The sequence below is a fragment of the Metopolophium dirhodum genome, chromosome 5, assembly GCF_019925205.1.
Source record: "Metopolophium dirhodum isolate CAU chromosome 5, ASM1992520v1, whole genome shotgun sequence".
NCBI classification, from domain to species: Eukaryota; Metazoa; Arthropoda; class Insecta; order Hemiptera; family Aphididae; genus Metopolophium; species Metopolophium dirhodum.
In genome coordinates this window covers 37,648,790-37,665,085 of record NC_083564.1, presented here as the reverse complement: position 1 = coordinate 37,665,085, position 16,296 = coordinate 37,648,790, and the positions used below count along the sequence as shown (strand labels likewise).

General features: G+C 29.9%; 2 protein-coding genes across 4 annotated transcripts; one reads left to right on the top strand and one right to left on the bottom strand.

Annotated features, from left to right (window-relative positions):
• Positions 1 to 385: 385 nt before the first annotated feature.
• On the top strand, positions 386 to 9,995 carry LOC132944333 (protein cramped). Of its 2 annotated transcripts, none has more exons than XM_061013625.1 (14): positions 386 to 819; positions 904 to 1,093; positions 1,171 to 1,419; positions 1,491 to 1,694; positions 1,750 to 1,940; positions 2,029 to 2,229; positions 2,302 to 2,616; positions 3,051 to 3,182; positions 3,268 to 3,324; positions 3,408 to 3,554; positions 3,698 to 3,920; positions 4,941 to 5,170; positions 5,286 to 5,381; positions 9,664 to 9,995. In XM_061013625.1, the coding sequence occupies exons 2-14, from the start codon at positions 934 to 936 to the stop codon at positions 9,769 to 9,771; spliced, it is 2,313 nt and encodes a 770-aa protein (XP_060869608.1). In that variant the 5' UTR covers positions 386 to 819; positions 904 to 933; the 3' UTR covers positions 9,772 to 9,995. The 2 variants fall into 2 exon arrangements, with proteins under 2 accessions (XP_060869608.1, XP_060869607.1); XM_061013624.1 differs by having other exon boundaries at positions 404 to 819; positions 4,938 to 5,170; positions 9,664 to 9,993.
• Positions 9,996 to 10,841: 846 nt separating this feature from the next.
• Positions 10,842 to 15,087, bottom strand: LOC132944334 (toll-interacting protein-like). Of its 2 annotated transcripts, none has more exons than XM_061013627.1 (6): positions 14,846 to 15,087; positions 14,509 to 14,625; positions 13,899 to 14,212; positions 13,638 to 13,839; positions 13,382 to 13,528; positions 10,842 to 13,323 (listed from the first exon to the last, which is right to left on the bottom strand). In XM_061013627.1, exons 2-6 carry the CDS (start codon positions 14,551 to 14,553, stop codon positions 13,213 to 13,215), a joined length of 819 nt encoding a protein of 272 aa, XP_060869610.1. In that variant the 5' UTR covers positions 14,554 to 14,625; positions 14,846 to 15,087; the 3' UTR covers positions 10,842 to 13,212. The 2 variants fall into 2 exon arrangements, with proteins under 2 accessions (XP_060869610.1, XP_060869609.1); XM_061013626.1 differs by having other exon boundaries at positions 14,509 to 14,745; positions 14,846 to 15,078.
• Between the last annotated feature and the right edge of the window lie 1,209 nt (positions 15,088 to 16,296).

The window sequence follows — 16,296 nt, the reverse complement described above, 5'->3', positions numbered from 1 at the left end:
CGCTCCAAAAGTTGATTCAATTTTGCAGGTGCAGTGGACCAATATAAAAATATACGTAGATTTAGCCGACATGATTTTTACTAGCCCATCGTCCTCAAAAACATTAGCGCACCGATGATTATTGAATAGGGTATATTATTTAAATCTTACGTACTGTAAATTACAATAATATTTTAGATTTAGACAATTTAGTCGTCACTCGTCATCCGAGGATCCGACGCGTGTGTGTATAAACTATAATAATTATGCACCTTTGCCGACTACCATAATATTATTTTAGTATTGCCATTATTAAGTATGTAGCAAGTATTTAACACAAAAATACAGAATACCGACTCGCTGTGTCTTCGCGAACTCTTTTCGGTCACCACCATCGACTATTATTATTATAATTTTCTTCCCCTTCTTCACGTCATGCCACCATCAAAATATCGGAGCACCGTTGCAATGATAACAGTACATTTCGCCATGTTTGTTGTTGTGTGTTCATTTGATTAGAGCGATTTTTCTGTTTATCATTTTCTGCGCGTACAAGTGAGTAAGTGACTATTTCGCTGGATCTCTATTCTCTGCTGTTTTTTCCTTGTCGTCGTTGTTGTCCGAAAATTAGCTATGCATCCGCCCGTGTCTGACAAATAATAACGACCCCGATCGTCCGAGATTCACCGGAATTGTGTACGTCGTCCCTGGAGGATTTCCACAATGGCGCTAATTGACCCCGCGCGATCCAAAGCTCCGAGCCAGTCCTACGACTTCATTGAGCTGTGGACATGAGCTGTGTTGTTGATTGGACAGCTACCTAGACGATCGTCGTCCTGGGTAAGTGATGAGTACGATGTATTTTTTTATTTTTATTTTCGATTTGCGCCTTCTCATAATTGGGTCAAAACATCGTCTTCTCAGATTTTTTTTCGTCGATCCTACTACAGTAATATGGATGAGAAGATCAAACAGGATGACTGCCATCTGGAGCCCGATGCTCCAACAGTGGTCTCTGAAAAGGGTGTGCTGTTGAGAACCAGTGCAAGAGTGTCCAAAAAATTACGTATGACGCCAGTGTCTACTTCACCCGGACCCAGTTGTACCAAAATAGGTTTGAAGATTGTGTCCGCATCCTAGCCTTGCTTGCATATGATTTATATTTGTGTACAATTCATATATCTATTATAGACTCAAATGATGCTCCAGTTTTCAAGTCTTCCAAAATTAGGCGTGAACTTTGGTCAGCTGAGGATACCAATTCTTTTTTTGAAGGCTTAAATGAGTTTGGCAAAGATTTTGAATCAATTCAGTGGTTTATGGTGAACCGAGCTAAGCGTAAAGGTTCTTGTGAACAAGCTATTAAAAGTAAAGAACAGTTAAGGCACTTTTATTATCGAACATGGCACAAAATTTGCAAATATATTGAATTTCCCAAAGGTAATGATTAATAATATTTTTGAGGATATATTTGTTGATAATTTATTATTCATATCAATGTATTATTGTAGAAATGCAAAAAGTAGTGCAAGAGCTTTATGGATTGATCAACTATGGCGAACTTAAACGAAGGGTTGGATTCTGTAATGATAAAAATTGGTCAAAATTGTATGAAATGATTTATCATGGTTCAACTAAAGTCAGGAGTAAAGGAAAATTGTGGAAAGTTAAAACACCGCATTGTAGAGCTTTGAGGAAGCTCAACTGTCTTGAAGGTAAAATTTTTTTTTACTGTTTAAAGTTATTTGTAATACAATTTGTATTTTTTAGACACAATTGGAGACTTAAAATTGCCAGGAAAAGTGAGTGTTGAATTGAGGCCCCGAGATATGGATACATGGTCTTTAGTGCAATCACTTGCCATGAATCCTCGTATTAGAGCAACAGTTGAGTTACAGAAACCTTTATCTATGCTTTTAGCATTTTTAGAAAATAGATGGCAAACAGAAAATCGAAAACTTGTATCCTTTTCACCATAATGTATTTGATATTTATTATATCTACTAACAATATTTAAGTTGAATCTGTCCTTAAACACTATATTACTAGCGTGAACAAATACACAGAGTTAAAACACTAGAAGTTGATCAAGAATCCAAAAGAATTCTAAGAGTTGCTCCTGCTACTGGTGTTAATATTACTCCTATTAGTGTTAATTTTAGTGATATTGAAAATACAAATGTTAGTTTATTAGCTCATAGAAACACTCATGGAATTTCTAAAGAATCAGTAGATTCAATTCTTCAAAAGGTTTAAAGTTTTAAAATAATTTTTACTTTAATATATTAAATATTTTAAAATTTGTTAATTTTTTGTTTAAAGTTTCCTTCTACGAAAGTTCAAAAACCATATGTTAAACGAGTGCGCACAGAAACTGTTAATTCAACATCTGGATCATCTGGGAGTCAAGAAAGTAGTTTGAATACATGTCCGTCAACAATGTGTCCGATATCAGATGTGATTTACGATGGTGAAAAAGGCTTGGATATTCTAATGGCAAGTCCTCCCAAAAACGATCCAGTTATTTCATCACATGACCAAGAAAAAGAGAAGAAAGAAGAATTTATTGCAAGAGTCAAACAGGGATGGACATTGGCCAATGTTGAAACCATTAAAATTGGGGAACTTTATCTCATAGTAATAATTTTATATAGTATTATTTTATTAGCATTTAACATGTTGGCGACGACGGCTGTTTTTGCTGTTCTGTTCATACCGTTTATAAAATTAAAATGGTAAAAAATCCACTTGTACCGACACCTATTTTGATATCAGTCAATTTGTCTGACTGAGGTGAACACGTTTCTGTAATAATATTGGCGGGTGTCACCGGTGACACCCTCGACTACAAATAATGGAATGGAAAAATACCTTAACTTACAATATAATTGCATTTTCAAATTGGGAAGTTGACTGAAGTGACAAATTATATGGGGGTGTCCATACTGGTGACACCCGCCGTTCAGAAAAAAAAACTGTTTGGGTGTCACCAGTGACTCCCTACGTCGTCAATGTGTTAAAAGATATATTCTTTATAATTCATGTAAATAAAATATCTGGTTTTTTTTTAGTGCGGTGGTGAATCTAAAATTCAACTTGAGTATTGGTTTGAAGATTGCGTTGAAGCTACCAGTCAAAATCGAATATCCCAATCGCTCAATAAACTCATTTCTATTGCTCAGTATAATTTAACTTCTTCTAAAGTATGTCTAGATTCTTAAATATTTACATTGAATCTTTATTTTATTATTAAATGAGTATAAGCCTAATGTTGTGTGAAACTTTTAGGGCTGTTCATGTGGTTCTGTGAATAATAAACCACATAGTTTGCCAAGACAGACAGAGGTAAATTTTGATAACCGATTGAACTGTGCTAATTTTATTTAATAATATTAACTTATAAAATATGGTCATGTTTGTAATTTTAGATTAAAACAGAGGTGGATCAAAATCAGCGTGGTGCATACTCGTTAGTCAGCGGCTGTAAAGTTATGGTTAACCCATCATCAGTATTTAGACGACCTTTGCAGCCAAAACCTTTACATTCGACTGGTTCATTCAAAGCTCAACTTGATGTAAGGATATTTATGTACAGTTTCAGCTTGAATTTCAACTATTCATTTAAATTTACAAATTGTTAATTTTACTTTTAATTTGAATGTATATAATATTTTTTATATTGTTATTAATGATTAAACCATTGAACTTTTTTCTGCAGAAATTGCAACCAAGGTATTGTAATCGAACAGGTCGACCGAGTAATAAACATGTAGGCATTGTTCAAAAACTTCTGCCACTCCAACCAAAGACCAGTTTAACTATTGTGCAAACATCTAACTTCAGACCCATTGTGCCAGCAATCAATTCTGAACAGAATCAGATAATGGAAGTCGTAAAATGTGATATTAACCAAGTAGATCAAGCCCCACTTTCACCAAAAAGTGAGTATAATAGTTCCATTTATTTGATCTAAGGAAAAATTGTAAACAGTTTTGGAATATGTGATATGAAATTTCTTAATTTAGCATCTTACCAACTAAAAATTGATCACCTTCCCCAAAACACTCAATACACAAAACTACCTTCTAAAATCTTTATTATAGATGGATAGAAAACAACTAACTTTTTGTTAAAACTGTTGAATGATAAAATTAATATTTAATATCTCTTCAGTCTTATCATCTTGAATTAAAATTCCTAGGCGCAACCACAGAGACTATGGAGGAGGAGGTTAAAACTTACCAAGGCTGAAATTGTATAAATAATGAACGTGTATTTATTAGTATTTTTTTACCTACATAGTAGATTTTGATAATATTATAGATAAAAATATAAGAGGGTTCCTTCCTTTACTACGCCCACTTTACTGTTGTGTTCCATCAGTACCTATGCTGATATTGTGGTCTATTATTAATTTTGAAGATTTGAATTCATAATGAATTTTCTAACCTACTTAATGTTATAAATATAATATCAAAAATGTGTAATGTAGTAAACCAAGAATAAACAACATATTATTCACATGAAATATTGAAAAAGTAAAGATATGGTTACAGAATTAGTATTAATCAACCATGAAACATGTTAAATGTAGATGTATTTGGTATAGTAAAAACTTTAAATATTTATGTGTTGATAGAAATGATGTGTGTATGTGCGTGTGTAGTGGACTTATTCTCGTAAAATTAATCAATGCACTTCACCAATTATAACCAAATCATATATTCCAATGTATAATACATTAAGCTTATTTTGAACCATCATTTCTCTCGTTGTTTATTATTTTAAATGTATCATACTTTTATAAGCTGTACCTATTAAATGCTGTATTTGTATTTGTTTTCATGAAAAACTTAAAGATTTTGCATTTTATTTCAATATAAATTAGCTAATATTATTTTATTTATTTTTATACATTACGTTAAGGTTAATTAATGATAATTTCAATTTTCTTTTAGAAGTGTGGGAATCCCCTGATGAAGATATTCCGGATGATGTAAGTATCACATCATCGGCTATAAACAGGTTAATGGACATAGCGTTGCCGTCCATGAATGAACTCTCAGCTCCAAATTTTTCTGGTCTTTTATCAAACTGTAGTAGTTCAACATCAGCTATTAGCTTAACAACACCATCCACTAGTCCTTCTAGACTTTTGAAGGACGATAGCAATCAATGGCTAAATCCAGATGTATGTCAAACTTTAGTTGTTTAAAATATGACTAATACATCATTCAGCGTTATTTTATATAATTATGACAAAGGTTACTTGGTTTTCATCATCTAAATACAGTTTTTAATTTCAGATGGACTTTTCATTAAGTAGTTTCCTAGGTCATCTAGATAAAGAACAAATGGCTGAATCAACAAGGAATGATGATCAAAAAGTTATTTCAAATGATGTAAGTATAATACTAATATTAAAAGTTGTTTCAAGTTCTATTTAACTTATCTACATGAATATTTTCACATATAACTAAGTCATTTATTTTATGGCCTGTAAAATGTCAAACAAAACCAATTAATAAAATATTTACTTTGTACTGAGTGATGAAGTGGACTTATGATACTGTATATATATTATATATTGCTACAAACTAACCAATAATATTTTTTCAACTTTTTTCCCATTGGTATTGAAAAATATACACCATAAGAAACTCTTCAATAAGTAAGCATTGAGAGGTGATCTGGATGAATTACTAGCCCGAAGTAGTTAGAAAAAAAAATTCCAGAGGATATAAATAATAGTTTAATAGCGTTTTCATATATGTTTATTTAAGTTCATATATTTAATTTTAATAGATAACAAATACTGATTTATACTTTTGAAAATTATTCATGAGTTCACTATAATATAACCTATTATGAAATATTCCAAATTGTGTCTTATAAACATTTTAATAATAGTAATGCTTTTTAATTTTCTGATTTCTGAAGGAATTTTTGTGTAGCACATTCTTGTTATTTGTATAGTTATTTGTATATTGGGTCCAATTTCTGGTGGTGCAGAGGCAAATTCTTAACCTATAATTTCAAACACACCAATAATCCAACTTTTTAAGTAAAATCCTACCCAATAAAAAACTATATATTTTTTTAAATAATAAATACATTTTGAATTATTTTAGCAGTAAAACCCTTATTATAATAATATTAATATAAAAAACGCTTGCCAAGTCAGAGGTCGGCATTTAAACTTTCTTGATTTTTAATTTTTATATATGTATTAACTGATAATCACACCCAAGCGGTATAACAATTTAAATCCAGAAAAATGCCGGTGTGAACAGCCCCACAAAAAATCATTTTCATTTAGTGAGATAGATCTCCAAAACCAGAGAGTGGATTTCGTTGTTAGAGGTCTTGTTAGATTCACATTGGTTAGGAGAAGTGCAGTGAAGATTTTCAGAACTTTATCTTTAATAGTTAATTCACTACAGAACATTAAAAAAAACAAATTTTATTGGGCGTTTTTTGATGTTTTTCAGCTTTACAGCTTTGTAGTGAATTAACATTGGAGAGAAAGTTCTGAAAATCTTCACTGCACTTCTCCTACCAAATGTGAATCTAACACGACCCCCAAACAACAAAATCTGTTTTCCAGTTTTGGAAATCTACCTCGCTAAATGAAAATCTAGCAAAAAATAACTTATTTTATCTGTGAAAAATTAAATATTTAAAAAAAAAAAATGTAATTCCACATTTAGTATCTACTTGATAATTGCTTTTTATTGAGTTATCAAAAATTTTTCTAGCTATCATAGTTTATGAGAAAAGTTAATAAATAGAAATTTTGGGACTGTTCACGCCAACATTTTTATGGAATCAAGTGGTTATACCGCTTGGGTGTGATATCAAATATCTCTCATTAATATTTTATATTAAAGCTAGCTAAATTACCCACCTACTTATCATTACTGAGTTACATTTTTATTATTTTTCTATTTAACACAAATTCTTGAAGTTTTCAAAATTCAGACTTTTTTCATTTCAATTACCATACTTACTTGATTAAAAATCAAGAAAGTAAAAAAAAGGTGGGCAAAGGTGTCGCTCTTCTGTACAGTAAGTGGGTCACTGTAATGGATGGTGTTAAATTTGAATTCAATGATATAATGTTATTGTATAAGAAAAACGATTCTAATTTCTGAGCGAAGACGGTCAATCAGCCTATGATATAACCAAGTTTATTTGATGACATTATTGTAAATAAAGTAATTTATGCATAACCTATTTTTAAAACCTTGTTTTAAATTTTCAATCCTTAGCTATAAAAGTTGAACATTTTATAAATTTTTAACTACAAAAATAATTATTACATTTTAAATTTGATACATTTTGTCAAAATTCAAACTTTAAATGCTTATAAAATAGAAAATTGCACTTATGTATTATTAATATTTCTCAATTGCTATTGTAACAATGTATCAAGAGCCTTGTATACAATTTTCACGTTTTTTACCCAACAAATAAAATTTTATTGATATTTATAGAAAAAAAAAACTAAAAAAATTGAAAACTGACAATATCCGTAAACAGCTCAATAAGAGTCAAAATATTTTCAAAACCTTATGGTATATAGAAAATGAAAATATAAATATATAAATTTTCATGTATCTACAGTTATTCGTTTTTGAATAACAACAAATTAACAAAATCGCTACATGAAAAATCAGTGAATATCCAAATGATCTTCAAACGCTCATAAAAATTAAATTTGATTTGCTTGTAGACATTTTTTTTTTTTGATAAAGATAGACAAACTTATGAATAATCTTGTATTACATTTTCAAGTCTTAGATTTGAAAAGAAACATTTTTATGAATTCTCAACTCAAAATAATTTGTTAATTTTCGTGATTTTAGATTTTGAGCGGACCGAGGAATGTAATGGTTTTACAATGATGTTTATTTCTTTTTATTCTGTAAACACTTTTTCTCCCTCTAAACTTGCTCAAAAGTATCAAGTATAACATATTTTCTGAAAGGTAATGTTCTTGAGCTGGTACTTATTCGTACGATTTCGCGATTTTATAATATTAAATAATTACGGACGACGTTTTCTACTAGAAATATTACTTCAAATGAAAAATTACAAGGGATTTTTTTTGTTTTTTTTTGGATTTTGTTCTTTACGGTTTAAAGTTCGGCCATTTTTGAGCTAATTATAGACATTTTAAGTTTGGGAGTTTTTTGTTGTAATTCGGTTAAAAACATTCTTAAAAACTTGAAATTTGGATTGTTTACTTATATTAGCCTTACCTATACATGTTAAAATTTTCAAAACATTTGAGCAACTTATGAGCTTTTTCTTTTATTTTATATTTTTTTTCATTTTTATGATATTTCCTAATTATAATTATATAAATTACCTATTTATATAAATCGTTCTTGAGCTGTTCTTAAAACACTTTGTTTATCACCATAGAAACGAATAAAATTAAATAAAAAAGATTCCTTCGTCCGCTCAGAATCGTTTTTTATCGAATGCAGTCATTGCATTCAAATCGAATACAGTAAAATTACACTATCCTGTCCGAGGCCCGAAGGGACAATGAACAAACATCCACCACCGAAATGCGCTGACCTACTTTTTCAGTATTTTGTCAAGATTTGAACTTTAAATGATTATAAAAATAAACTGCGACTAAGGATTTTGGCTGAAATGCACTTGAACGCCCCTCACGAATTTCATATTTTTTTAAAAAAAGTAGTGTTTTCAACGCTGATTTCGAAATTGTTTGAATTTTTTTGCGGAAACCAATTTTTTGGAAGTTAACACCATCGAAAGTTTGCGATTTTACATTTATACGCTGTGCGCAACACTACTGAAATTCGTGAGGGGCGTGGTAAAATGCATCTGTTCTAGGATTTTTAATATTTTTCAAATGTCATTTAACAATATAGTTTAAGCCTTGTATTAAATTTCTAAGCCCTTTTACCCAAACAGTGATCATTTCAATTATATAATATAAGTTCATTTGTTTTAGAGTTACGCTAAAAACCAAAATCGATTTTGGGTAAAAATTCTTGTTTTTCCATAATTTTTATGTTGTTTTTCCCGACGCTGATGACACCTATTGAGAATTTAAAAATTTGATTCAATACGACGTCTAGCTGTCATCTGACTTTGCTCTGTGTTTGATCGCCGTTAGTGAGCAACTAACATTACATCTAGTTTTTAATGGCCACCTAGGCTACGACTGTTTTTTTCAGTTGAAACGTAAACTTAGATGGAATAATAATATAGAATTTGGTTGGTTCTTTAAAGGGGTCATAAGTAAAAAATACTCAGTACTTTAAAAACAAAAAGGAGATTATTTGCATTACATACATTTTTTAGACATGATATTATAATTTTGGTTTTTTTTGAGCTATTTATAGATATTTAACATTTTCTGTTTTTATTCAATTTGTGGTTAAATTTTTTCCACCAAGTGCCAGCCAACTGGATCATTATTATTTTTTTAAATGTTAAATTAAGAATAATTAACATGACAATTTCTCTTAACCAAGAATTATAAGAAAGTTTTCATTTTTTTCATTTGTTTTATATACATTTGATTTGATCCAAAAACGCTGGGTCTGGGGACTCTTTCTTTTTACCTTAACATTTGACCTGTTAATTTTTCAAACCAACACCAAACATCAAATAGTGAAAAATAAATATTTTTGTTAATAGGTGGAAGCCCAATTTCAGTGTCTTATGAGTGAGAATAGTGTGGATTACACTGCTAAGTTTGCAGATTTAGCAGCCCAAGTGGCTGCAAGCAATAACAACTGCCAGTAACTTTCATTATTATTTTTTACTATTATATATATTTATTGAATTATAATTTAATATTTAACAATGTTTTGTTATTTAATAAAATATTACATTTTTTTTTTTTTTTTTTTGACGTTATTTACAATATAAAATATAAATGTTTATTGTTTTATTTATATTATTTAATATCTTTATGTTATACAACTACATAATGTTGTTAATATTTTTTTAACTTACTATAATATGTTGACAAAATAAAGTTGTGTTTTTTGTAATATAATATTTAAACAAATTTGACAACATTTTTTGTTTTCATTTTTAAATAGTTTAAGACTAGGTACATGTTATTCTAAATTTTAATTATTGAGTACCATAATGATAATTCCTCATAAGCTACAAAATAAATTAGTAAAAAGTATAGTAAATTACATTGAAGCCTACAAGTAATACATTAAATAAGTTATAAACACATTTTAACCACGAAGAAAAGTATAAGTATTGAATAATAGTAATATTTAAGTGAAATAAAACGTACATTTATACATAATACATATAGCAGTGAAATAAAGAAATTAGGTATCCGAAAAAATACTGCAAAGCATATTTTTATTAGTACATTATTGGTGCATAATTATAATAATAATAATAAACTTGTAAAAAGCAACAAAATTAGGTAAAGAATGGTGCATAATCAAGCAACTAAATAATTTATTTATGTTTTAATAATTTGAAAAATGAGAAATTTTATTATTTGTATCAAATTGTCTATACAATATTTTATGAAAAAAAGGACATTTATTGTTAGTGAAATATTAATTCGGTTGATAATAATGTATTTTTCATTCAAGACTTGTGATTTCTTAGTATAAATCATCACTGATAATTATTCTAAATAAACTATCTTACAAATTGTGTAAAATATAATAATAATAAAAGAAAATCATTCCAGTAATAATTTCTCAAATAGTTGAAATGTGTACACTTCTATAATATAATATTTAAAATTCCATTTCTTCAAAAAAATAATTTATTAATAGTTTTCTTAACATTTATTTTGAAAGTTAATTAAAAGGATAAAGCAAGAATAAAGAATCTTTGAAAATATTTTGATGTATTATTTTTTAAATAATTTTATATACTATAAATAACTACAAATTGAAGTGTTTATATGTTATGTACCTATTAAAAACATTGAGTTTAATGTAACATTTTTTTAAATATTTATATTCAAAAATACAGAATGTAATAATTTGCAATATTAAAATTAATAACATACATTTTTTAATTGTATAAAAACTGGTTTAGGTATACTTTGGGCTATGAAAGAACTTGTCTATTTGCACACATACACACCACTATATATCAGCCCGAGCACCATTTTGTTGGTGCCTTGGTATTCACATACTAGTAGTCGCGTAGTAGGAAAATATTAGACCTTGTGATGATAGGGCGCAGTTATTTGGATACGCTAGCCATATATTATGTTCTCTTATGGTGCAGAGTGTAGTGAATTATCTTTTAAATATTTGTATGATTTAAAAAAATGTATTGTATATAATATGCTAGAAAGCAATGAAATAATCAAACTGTCATAAATCTATTTTATCATCTCAATACACAAATATTTTGATTTACAAATTAGGAATGTGTAAGTTTTAATAAATTGGATAAAAAATGTATGTGTCATTTAAAAAAAGATAAACATGTATAATATCATAAACATTAAATTAGCAATAACAGAACAAAATAAAATGATGAAAGATTAATATTATTTATAAATAGTTCCCAAACAAACAATCCTTAGGGTGGGTTGCATAAATGTCCTGTAGCGAATTACAGAAATGTTAACAGTTAATAAAACTGGGTGTTTCTTGAGCGCCCAATAGTTAAACTATAGTTTCTTTGAACTATCGATTACCAGACCTGTAAACTACAGATCAAATTTTGGTTGAGTAACTTACGTCTTACAGATAGATGAAATATCATTGATGTTATAAATAGTACTTGTTTGTTATTGCCCTGCTCGTACACCGTATAAAATGTATCATAACGCCACTTTTGTTTGTTAAATGTTATCGCCCCATCATGAATAAAATAAATAATATTGGGAGACGGAGTGGCCGAGCGGACTAAGGCGTTGGCTGCGATGCAGCCGGCCCGAGTTCGATACCTTGGTCGCGGGCGGCATTTTCTTTGGGCAAGTCACGGTGTCCGGAGAACAAGTGCCGCCATCCTCCATCCGGGCATGGCAGATACCTACGGGTGCCCAATCAAAAACTCTGCCAAACTAAACACATACATGTTCCTCCCCCTACCGACTTAATAACCTACAGTAAAAACCAAAAATAGCTAATGGCCTCAGCTGCCGGGCTCAAGATCAATAAAAAAAAAAAAAAAATAAACAATAAAAATGAAAATAATATATTGTATTATAAATTAAACAATATTATTTTATATATAAAATTTTAATTAAAAATATGTATACAATTATAAATTAAAAAAAAAAATATTAAATTTATTAAGCGGGCCAGAACTCAGAAATATCTTTTAAGATAGTTTCAAATGTATCATGTTCCCTGAGACATGTTCTCCACAAAAGTTCTGCCGAATACGATTCCAGATAATTTTTATTATACCTAGTTCCACGACACTTTATCTCCCCTTTTAGCAAAACCACACAACAGCTCGATGTTTCGGGTGTGCGCCCCTGTGACCGGGTAAACAAAATTATAGTTGTGGTTTAAAGTGTGATTATTTCCTAAAATAGATCATCTATCCACGAGCTAAACAAGAATACACGATTGTCGATAACTTTAGGAACAATAATGACACACTAATGTAAAAATGTCTAATAAAACTATATAGCGGGGTGCGATAACAAACAAGAGTGGCGGGGAGATAAATTTTATACGCTGTACTGGCGGGGTGATAGCAAACAAGTACCTATAATTAATGTTATTGATGGTTTAATATATTTGGTAATCACGCTTATCAATAATTTAATATTTGTATATACAACACTAGCATAGTTTAACACCATCATTAACTTTATAGAATGAATAAATTACAGGGCCAGTAACAGATTTACAGACTGCTCTTTATGTAACTCGTCCTAAATCAATATATTTATTAACTACTAAGAGATTAATAATTATTTTGTTATTATGTTTTTTTGAATTTCAGTTGATATATTAATGAATTGTGCCATTGTGGACAAATTGACAAATATTTAACTACAAGTCTACTACTAATATAGACTAGATACATTAATATTATTCTTGTAATATAATCCAATATGTGATAACTGATTTGCATTTGCTTTATTAATTAAACCAAATGAGAAGTGGTTAAGGCAAGAACCCACTATAGGCAATTATTGGGTACCTTTTAATAATGGTACCAAAATGCAGACATGGCACTAATATATCATGAATTAATGTAAAAGCTTAACTGTTTAACAAATATTTAGTCGACCAATTGGAGTAAGGAATTAACGGTAAGATCTTTGTTACCATTGTTGGCTTCAAAAACAGTTTTCACTGTTTCCTTATCCATATTTGGGAACATGTCTTGAATCTATGAGAGAAAAATAAAATTTAATACTAAAATTTTTTAAATTGTGTAGTTAATTTACTTGTTTCAAGTCTTCTGTACTAAGAGTTGGCACTTGTGGTGCTGAAGGTTGAATGTAAATAGGAGTTAAACTGGCACTTGAATTGCTGAATTTTGACATTTGTGGCAGCATCATAACTGAATTTGTTAAACCCAAACTAGGCGGAGTCTTAAATTAAACAAGAATATATAATTAATATATTACCTTTGTAACATGAATATAATATTAGACAACTACAGAATTATAATTTTCATTAAAAAATAAATTGAATACTTACTCCAAAACTTATAATTATATTTATAGTTCCTTCATTATTTGGTCCTTGTTTACCAGTTAGATTGTACCACTGTTCAATTGTAACCCCTTTATAAATTTGATTAGGAATTGGTATTGTTGTCCAAGCAATAAGTTCATCCATTTTGAAAGAACATTCATCAAATATTTCTACATGAATTTGATTAACACCTTCTTGTGGAAGTCTAAAAATGTACAATCTTTTATAATATAATCAACATTAATTAGAAATAATTTGAATTACGTTTGAACTGTTTTATGCCACTTAGGGGTTTTACCACCATTAGGATCCGTTTGTGTTTCATATACACAATGTCCAACTCTGAGGCGTACATATGGATCCATTCTGGTTAATCCATAGTTTTTGACGAGCCGTGCTTGTACTATTGTAATATTTAGTCTATTTCTATCACGGTCTCCTTGCACACAAGACAATGCTTGTTGTAGAGCCATAGCAGCTTGCTGGTCAGCAGCTTCTTGTTGTAATCTATTAGTTGAATCATCTACTGAAACCACGTCTAGACGTAAAAAGTCATTAGGTAAATCACCAACATACACCTGCAAATGTGATTATTAATTTAATAAAACATTATAAGTACTGTTGGTATAATTTTTTAATGATGCAGATAAATTTAAAAGAGAACACATATTTTTATTTTTTTATACCTATTATCTGGACATTATCTTAATTTGTTATTTTAAGCAATTAATGTAGGTAATTAATAAAATAATAATATAAATAAAATATTTAGGTTACTATAATTAGGTTAGGTTATAAATAGTTGAAAGTAAATTTTAATAGTAGAAAAATCATAAAAATGTTATACATATTGTATTATTGGATGTTAATTTACCCTTTTTCGTCTCTCATCGTTCACCCTTGTAGTTACAGATTCCATAGTTTATAAATTGTTGCACAACACGTAACGACACGTATTAATTTGTCAAATTGCCAGAATTATCATAACACACTATTGAAACAAAAATGTACACAAATGTTCATTTGATGTTTGTATAATGTTCTTCTATTTGTTTTTGTCGACACCAAGTTCACAATAAATTGCGCATTTAATTCTACTGTGTTAGTGTGGCTAAAAAAAATACATACTCACAGTACAAGTATAAATTATTATATTAGTCACCTAAATGCCTAATAATTATAACTGTTATCACTCAATAATATTTAAATACCTTTCGTACTTCTATGATCTGCACCCAATCATGACGTAGAGAATATAATATAAATTATAATTATTAATTAGCATATTTTTCCTAAATCATATTATTTAAATACAGTTCTATGATAATGATAATAATAATATACAAAGCACAGACTACAAAGATTAATTCTATATGATAACATTAATATCTTTTTTACGACAGCTGTTAAGATATTATCTTAAATCGTAGCTATAGTAAATCGTGGCCTATCTCGCAACAGACGCCGAGGTGCCGGGTGGTGTGGCCAACGATAGGCGGCGTGACCGTCGCGGGAGAGCATTGTGGTGAAGCCTTGGCTCGCCACAACACGGACTAAGATATAATATCTTAGCAAGGTGTATTGATAAACATAGAAGTCATTATGCAATGAATAATTTTGAATTTTATTCCTTAAATAATATATTTTCAATTTTTTATGGCTTTGGTGTACCCATAGAATATTCTATGGTGTACCAATTAAGTGTTCGTTCATCGGCCTTTTTAGGACATAAAGCGCTCCCGGTGGTGACGACTATCTGTAGTAAAACTTCCAATCGAGTTTTAAAACAATTGACGACACCAGCTTATCAATACACCTTTTATCTAACTTAGTCCGTATTAGATTTAATCATTGTTCTATGATATAATGGACTGGAAACGATATGGTGAGCAGGACCTGGTGACGGGGGACAGCGGCCCGCAAAAGGTTCCTCTGTTATCATCAACACCCATAATTGAATGTTTTCAGCGCTACCAGTGGTTTTATTTAGCGTCACATTTTGTATCTCAGTCCGTGTTTTATACATATGGCGCTGTAAACTCTCAATTATGATTGTGACCCCCCGCATTTGCCTTTTGTACATACTTTCGAGGCCACTGATAAGCTGCTCGTTCCCAGCATAGATAATATAAGATCTTATATTATCTATGGTTCCCAGTCCATCTTAAGCCGTGGATAAGCCATAATGGTCTTATCAGCGGTCTTCGAGGGGAACAATTGAGGCCAAATAAAGCACGATTTACTTTACAGGGTATATCTTAAATCGTGAAATACAGTATACCTAAATCGAGTATCGACTATCAATCATAGATAATATAAGATATAAGATATTATCTATGCTATCAATCACGGCCACGATTTAAGATATACAGGACGTTAAACATCGGCCTATAACGAATAGTGCTGTACGGTGACTGGTGAAGTGGTGAACCAATTATCTGAAACAGCTGAGGGCCCAGAATCACTAGCGCTCGTTGTGGTTTAAATATGTTAAATATATATATAATATCGTAACGATATAAATCACTTACCACGGTTATTTGCTTTTGATACCAATAATACCTATAGTATATAGTATTATTGAATCTTTAAATTTGTCCTCAGGGTGTGCTAGTAGTACAGGGAACAGCTGTTTCAGATAGTTAATTCACCGGTTAAATTA